The sequence below is a fragment of the Trachymyrmex septentrionalis genome, unplaced genomic scaffold, assembly GCF_001594115.1.
Source record: "Trachymyrmex septentrionalis isolate Tsep2-gDNA-1 unplaced genomic scaffold, Tsep1.0 scaffold32, whole genome shotgun sequence".
Lineage (NCBI taxonomy): Eukaryota > Metazoa > Arthropoda > Insecta > Hymenoptera > Formicidae > Trachymyrmex > Trachymyrmex septentrionalis.
In genome coordinates this window covers 593790-602255 of record NW_017305485.1, presented here as the reverse complement: position 1 = coordinate 602255, position 8466 = coordinate 593790, and the positions used below count along the sequence as shown (strand labels likewise).

General features: G+C 38.3%; 1 protein-coding gene across 1 annotated transcript; it reads right to left on the bottom strand.

Annotated features, from left to right (window-relative positions):
- Positions 1-428: 428 nt before the first annotated feature.
- On the bottom strand, positions 429-1636 carry LOC108749933 (histone-lysine N-methyltransferase SETMAR-like). The gene has a single exon (XM_018488971.1). It carries the CDS (start codon positions 1508-1510, stop codon positions 482-484), a length of 1029 nt encoding a protein of 342 aa, XP_018344473.1. The 5' UTR covers positions 1511-1636; the 3' UTR covers positions 429-481.
- Between the last annotated feature and the right edge of the window lie 6830 nt (positions 1637-8466).

Here is an 8466-nt window from a genome sequence, read left to right as displayed (position 1 = left end):
TGTGGGTAAGGGGTAGTTCGGTATTGACTGTGACTCGGTTGGTTCGGACACTTGTACTTTATTGTTAAACAGAAGTCGAAAGCGCGGTGCATTCGCGTCGACGAGTAAAAAGAGACTGACTTCTCAGATCGTTGCTTGGCTTACAGAATCCTGAATGGCATAGGTATATTACTCGCATGTATCGTACGACAAGGTTTCATATTTCGAAAAGCTGGAAGAAAGATGTGTACATATGTTGACAATATGCAATTCCGTTGAATGAGTGAAAAGGATGTCTGTGACGCTCACATGGACGGTCTAATTATTTCAACTTGTAAACATTTAACAAATATTAGAACACATAATATACGTATATTAATTGTTTGTTATTCTTTTGATAAGAAAAATGTGTCGCTACAACTATAATATTGGGTTGTCCGGAAAGTCCGTGCGGATTTTTAAGCAAAATTCAAACGACAAATTTTTATTGTTAAAAGTAATTTTATTCTGTAACATATGCACCATTATTTTGCACAATACTTTTCCATCTTTTGGGTAATTTCAAAATTCCCCTCTCGTAGAAGTCCTGGGGTTTTTCGGCGAAAAAGCTGTCCAAGTAGTTTTTGAGGAGTTCCAAAGAAGCAAAGTTTAAACCATTAATTGAATTTTGTAGCGACCGAAATAAATGATAATCCGAGGGTGCAATGTCGGGGGAATATGGTGGATGAGGCAAAACATCCCAGCCAAGCGCCAATAATTTTTGTCGAGTCTGTAAACTTGTATGAGGTCTGGCGTTATCATGATGAAAAACGACGCCTTTCCTATTGATCAATTCCGGACACTTTTTGGTGATTTCCACCTTCAATTTATCCAACTGTGAACAATACTTGTCCGAATCGATGGTTTCGTTGTTCGGTAGTAGCTCATAGTACACTATCTCTTTCCAATTCCACCAAATGCAAAGCATTACCTTCTTTGGATGTAAACCTGCCTTCGGAGTGATCGATGGCGGTTCACCTCGCTTGCTCCATGACCTTTTACGCTCGACATTATTATAAATTATCCACTTTTCGTCGCCTGTTATGATACGCTTCAAAAATGGATCGTATTCGTTGCGTTTGTATAGCAAATCGCTGATGGAAATGCGATCAATACGATTTTTTTCAGTTAAGTCGTGCGGTACCCAAACATCAAGCTTTTTTATAATCTGGAGCTTGTTTAAATGTTCGGAAACAACTGATTTGCCAATGTTTAACCTTGCTGCGATTTCCCGAACTGTGATTTGCCGATCGGAATCGATTAAAGCTGTAATTTGGTCGACATCGGTGGTGACTAGCCGGTCAGAGCGAGGAGCATCTTCAATATTCATTTCTCCTGAACGAAATTTAGCAAACCACTTCTGGCACATGCGATCACTTACGGCATCTTCCCCGTATACGGCACATATTTTTTTTCGAGTTTGTGTCGCGTTCTTGCCTTTGCGGAAATAAAAAAGCATTATGCATCGAAAAAACACGTTATTTCCTTCCATCTTTAAGCTGATTTCAAGTAAACAGTTTTTAATTTATTGGGATAATGAATATCACTAATTATGCTTTGAAATGTCACTAATCAAAACACGAAAGCATCTGACACATCGCATCGACATAAACATATGATATTCGCCTTCAAACGACATCTGTTGAGAAATACGTACGAACTTTCCGGACAACCCAATATAATGTAATCAAGAGGAAATTCTATATAATAATAGTATACGTATGGTTATATAAGATATAGAGTATATAAAATGTCTTAATATAATCATCATAAGGATGACGATGTTGACTTATATTATTATTGGATGCCGGGTATTGCTGGCACTATTTTTGCATTAGTACGCTGAGCACATCCCATGGCTATGAGCAGATCTTGCAGGCTGCTCATTTCATCTTCGCTTTCACGCTTCAATTCAAGCGTGATGACAGCACCGTAGATTTCTACGGGCTCGAGGATCCGCATCCATCCTTCTCTCCTTCCTAGCAGAGTCCTAGTGAGTGCTCTACTATTCCGAGGCCACCTGGGTCTTAATCCGATGGGGCCAAGGTGAGCAAGTCCGCATGGAATGGCTTGCCAATCCATCTCCCGAAAACGATCCTCCAATATGTACATATCGGTGATCGGGCGTCGGATGACACGGCCCCAGTCTTTTAATGCTACTATGACCGTATCTCTTCCTTCGAGACTCATCACCCCCCGTTGCCAAGTTTTTCCTTCGCGACGTATTCGTCTGGCAACACACGGTCGGGGTTGTGAATAGCCCCCGCCCTCTTCATACGGCGTGAGAGATCTTCGAGATCTTCCCGGGCGTGGTAGAGTTGGACCCATAAGAGGATGAGTGAGTCTACTTTGATGACTCTTACGTGCAAAGACCCGCGGTTTAGATCCTTGGAATTGATCCTCCTGATATCCATGTTCTACAAATAATGAAGATTTTTCTGCTTACGGATGCTAGAGTGGATGGGTGCATGACGTGGTAAAAAAATTTTGTTAAAGGTTGTGTCGGCATGGCGTAGCATGCGGTTTAAGTAATTAAATCTGTATGGCGTAACATGCGAGCTGACATGTCGTAGCATGTGGTTATAATAGGGGGGGGAGGGGTGTTTCAGTTCCTGAACTCCAAAGTATAAGTCGTTGTTTCCGTAGTGGGGAGGGGATAGGTTCGCTCCTTCATCTCTGTAAGAGGTAAAGGTTCTCTGCTCGGGATCATCGTTCTCGGGCGCACTGGGTGATGGCGCGCTGGACTTTTCATTCTTAGGTCTATCCTTTCCTAAGTGTAATACGAGGGTCGTTTGAAAAGTCCGTGCAAAGTCACTGCTGATGGCACTACTGGCGCGTATCAAGGTTAGATTTAGTTAGTAGCATCTCTTGGAGGAACACACACCAAGTTACAGCCAGATCGGTCTATTTGTTTGTGTTTGGCATTCATTTGAATCGAGGAAGTCGAGGGATTTTCAATAACGCACCAGCTCACACCTCAGCAGTTGTGGTCGCAAAATTAATGGAATTAGGGTTCCAACTCGTCTCACATCCCCCCTATTCTCCAGACTTGGCTCCCTCGGACTACTATTTGTTCCCCAATATGAAGAAATGGCTGGCGGGAAAAAGATTTTATGGAAACGAGGACGTGATTGCAGAAACAAACCCCCCTCGACTTCCTCGATTCAAATGAATGCCAAACACAAACAAATAGACCGATCTGGCTGTAACTTGGTGTGTGTTCCTCCAAGAGATGCTACTAACTAAATCTAACCTTGATACGCGCCAGTAGTGCCATCAGCAGTGACTTTGCACGGACTTTTCAAACGACCCTCGTAGGAGCTGAGTAAGCGAATCCCATATGGCTCCCAGCAGGTACACTGACCATCCGTATACCGTATGTAAGGCGTATCCATGTACGAACATGTCAAGCAATAATTTGATAAGTCTGCTGATCAAATACAATCCAGCACTAATATTGTCGAATACTAAACATTTGTTCCAAAATTTTGTCCATGCAGAGATTGCGATCCTCTCTATTGATGCTTCGTCGATGAGATTTGAGAGTGATCCTCCGTTAAGTACTGTTGATTGCCCCAAAATGCCTCTTGCTATAGTGTTGAGAATCGCTGGTGGCTCTGCGGGGAACATTATATCCTTAAGTTTCTCTAAGTCGGATTGAGAGTATATACCGCTGGTTGCCAATGCTCCAGGACTGATATATTTCCATGACGGCTTTGTAGAAGGCCTCATTACGGTAGGCGGTACTATTTTCACAGGTTTAGGTATCATTTTGTACCATGCATCTCCTAAGAGGTACATGGTAGGCGCGAATGAATTGCAAGTGATCTGTGTTGATGATGTCGTATCAATATGTGCGTTTGCGGAGTTAAAAAGTATGTTTCGTTTCCTCGAAGTACCGGAAGTTGTTCGTAGCACTCGAAGGTCCGGGCTAACGCTATTTCGACTGGTACACATTTTACAATGTGAATCACTTCTCCGGCCAAAAGTGCCATGTATCCAGGTCCTTTCATAAAGTGATATGCAAAAACGTCAGGCGATCTGGCGGCTATTGCCAATGCGTTTTGCATAGTCTGGTACTCGAGTTAACATTGTTGTAATAATATATTTCTATATAGCTGATTTATTTGAGTACGTATATGCCTTTCTACGTATACGAATTTCGAATTTATGTACGTAAAAAGATCGAGGTTTACTGACACAAAGCCAAATATTTTGAAGACTTTGGCTCCTGGTGAGGTTTCAAAAATTATATATTATTATAATTTTGGATGTTCGGTTTTGATGAATGTGTGTCCACAAACGGAATATTTTCCAGTGCTTGTTAAAGAAAAAATCATGTTTGGCGTTAACGAGTAGACTGTTTGAGAACGTTCATTAGTAGGATCGAATATTTTATTGGCATGTCCAGTATATTAATCTGTATAATATTCCTTTTATTAGCAATATTCTTAATTATCAAAACTTGTTCAATTAAATATGCTCCATTATGTAAAATTAATTAAATTTTAACTTATTTTTTATATTCATTTATACAATAGTATAATATAATATAATATCAATATTAATTAATTTTTATCGCAATGTAATAATACATACTCATAATATATAACATATCAAATCACCTTAATCTTACTATATTTTTTAAATAATTTCTTATACTTACACGCTACACTAATTTATAGTAATCCTATTTATCCCTCCTCTTTTATATGAATAAAATAAATAAAATAATCAAACATCTTACAAACTTACCCTCTCCATCTAACATCTCTTATTGATGAAATTTTGGATTACTTTTAGGATTTTTCCTCATAATCAAAACTGTTGGAGATATTCGTTTAACAGGACACGTATACATTCTGTAATTTCGCTACATTTATTTACTTTGCGCGTTTATAAAGAAACATGCTATATTTGGAGTACGAAGTCTCTATTCACGATGTGTGGTGGGGAGAAGCTCGCTGCGTCGAGTCAATTGTCGAAACGACTACAAGCCAGTCTCCTCATGTAACTCGCCGTACTGACCTCGTGTACCGTTATTCAATAAATTTCAATCAAGTTCATTTTTCAAGGTTTTTGCGTTGGTCTTTGTCGATCCCTGCGCCTGCATCCCAACAGAAACCATTAGTGGCTTATTTCTATCCATACATTATTGCCCTAATATCAATTCCGCTTTTAACAGAATTATTCATATCATTCAAAATGTATCTAACGGATGAATTATACATAAATTTTAAATATTAGAAAGTGGCTAAATGTTACAAAGGTTAAATGAAAAAGAGCATACAGCTACACTACAGATGTAAATAAGTTATATATTAATAAACAATTCAAACAATATGTAGACGTTTCGGTCACAATCTGATCATCTTCAGTACAATAATTAAAACATTAAATTATTTAAAAAACTAGATACATAATTCGACCCTTAATCGTAATGTTAGTTAGTAAATAATCTATAGCGTCTTTATTGTGCCCATTATTCGCATCGGTATCTCTGGTTTAAACAATATTAATTACATTAAATTTTAACCATTTATACAATACATGACAATACAAAATTCGACCGAATTTAACAGTAGACTGTACGGTTTTCTTCTTTTCTTTATTATATGGAATTAATCTCATCGATCTAAGTAATTCACATCGATTGTAATTATTGTCAAGCCATATCACGCTCTATAAATACCGACGAGCCGCCACAGAGAGACATTATACGAGTACATACAACAATTATACATAATATTCATATAAATGGAGCCTCTTTTTTTATTATTTTTATATACATACATATTAGACAAAATATTTATTATAATTCATTCAATTTAATTAATACCTGAATTTCTGGCGTATCAATTTTCTTTTTATCCATACTAACAGCATTTCTTGGTTATGTTCTACCTTGAGGTCAAATATTTTTTTGAGGAGCAACAGTAATTACAAATCTAGTATCAACTATCCCTTATATTGGAAACATATTAGTAATATGAATCTGAGGTGGATTTTCAATTAATAACTCAACCTTAAATCGATTTTTTTCTTTTTATTTTATTCTTCCATTCATTATTATTTTATTTATTTTTATTCATCTATTTTTTTACACTCCTCAGGATCTTCAAATCCCATAGGAATTAATAGAGATCTATATAAAATTTCTTTCCACCCATATTTTACTCTAAAAGACATTATAGGTTTCACCTTAATTATAATTTTTTTTAAAATCATACAATATCCATATATATTTAGAGATCCAGACAGCTTTACTCCAGCAAATCCATTAGTAACTCCTACTCATATTCAACCCGAATGATACTTTTTATTTGCTTATGCCATTCTTCGATCGATTCCAAATAAATTAGGAGTTATCGCCCTTTTAATATCAATCTTCTCATGAATTTCGCTCCGAGATAAAAATCAATAAATACTTATGGAAAGCGTAAGATCGGCGCCAAGATTAACGGTCAAGTCGCGGACGATTCTCGCGAATCCGTAATTACAAAATTTAAGAAACAGCACGCGACGTTCAGGGGTAGATTCTGGGTAGTCCCGTGGCGACGATGTATGCTCGCCTTCTCGACGCCCGAGACGCGCGTTTCCCCACAAATCTTAAGGTCATAAAATTTTGGAGTTTTAATTTCCCACTCTACAGATTCCTGTCAACATCCTTTCCTCCCCCAAAATTTTGACCAATCCTAGAGCAAAGGAAAATCCTACTATCAGCCAACGAAACCTATTTCATCAATCCAAATTTGAGTAATCTAGGGCGATTAGTATAAAAATCGCGGTTCCGCAACCCTTGCAGCAGATTTTGCTCTAAATTCCGGAGTTGTACTTGTCCCGATAGTCAGTGAGTTGGTCGCGATACTCAAAGCTCCCGATAGAGTCAGTGAGTTGGTCGCGATACTCAAAGTTCCCGACAGAGTCAGTGAGGTTAACTGAATCATCGGGATTCAAGTGGTTAAATCAAAGCCTGTTTCCTGATCAAGGAAGTCCGTCGAACCTGAGTCATAACATCTGACGCCACCTTCTCCGCGGTTGGGCCATCTTCCATCGCCAGTAAGTTTCCAATTATTTTTACATCGAGTGGTCCCTCCCCGTCTTTCCCAGATCAGAATATGAAACAAGACAGCATAAGTGATTTTGCTTCATTACAACGCTCGGCCTCACAAAGTTTGTCAAGGAAATGTTAGAAGCACTTCGCTGGAAAGTGCTATCCCATGTGGCTTATTCACCAGACTGTGCCCCTTCCGATTATCACTTGTTTCGATCGATGGTACACGCACTTGCAGAGGAACACTTCAATTCTTATGAAGACGTCGAAAAATGGTTCTCTGAGTGGAGACTTAATCTGTGTCCAACGGCGAGACACAGATAGCCTCCAAAGATGAGTCATTCTTTCATTGCGGAATTCGCTTACTGCCCAAAAGATGGGAAAAAGTCATCGCTAACAATGGACAATATTTTGATTAAGATACTTTTTTATTTTGTTTTTTAAATAAAACCATTTATGCAGAAAATGGACGGAACTTTCCAATTGACCTAATAACAGTTCGTGTTCCACTCGCTCGTGGTTTTCCATGTCTTTTTCACAGTCTTTAGATCACTCTTTTACATGGAGCACTTGCACTTAATTCGTTCACATATGTTGCAGTTTTACATCTAAAATGTCATAGTGTTTTATCATCTTGGTATTATGTTCATCTACTAAAGTGCATTCTTTACAGGGATAGCATAATTGATTACGCATACTTATTACACAGGTCACGAAATATTTTTTTTAGCAGGATTCTCCTCGCGGTCGTAGTATGACAACACTAATTTGTCCGTTATCATCACTTCATCGCACTTCTGATCACCCGCGGAAATCTTAATATGCCTTCAGCTATATTGAATCTTCTTTTCATTAAGTGATAACATTGTTCCTTTATTAAACCGAAAACTGTACCAAAATCTCTCTTCGAAGTCAATATGCACCGTTTCGTCTCCTAACCGTCCAAATCAATATTCTTTTTCATTATCGTTATCGTCATTGATAATGGCTCTGGTTTCGCACCACGTGTATTTATTTCTCGATCGCATAGGAACTGCACCTGCAATATTCACATATCTTTGTCTCTTCTCTGCAGATCACAGTTTTCAGATACACTTTCCGCGTTCATTTTTGTTTGCAATACCGTTCACAATAATTCTTTGTTTAATGCGTGCAGAGTGAGCACATGCTGCACAGGAATATAATGTACAAAGCAATTCGTGTACGATCTGCCTTCTAGCCTACTGAAAGAATCTTCCTCTTTCTCGGGATAAAATTCGCCTATTTGGCACTTGGTTCAAATATCTAAACCCAACGACTCTGTCCCGAGTGGATTATTAGTTCAAAAAGGTAAATGTTATTCGGCTCGTCGCTATTGTAACCTCTCATAGTATAATAGAAACAGATGGTCTACC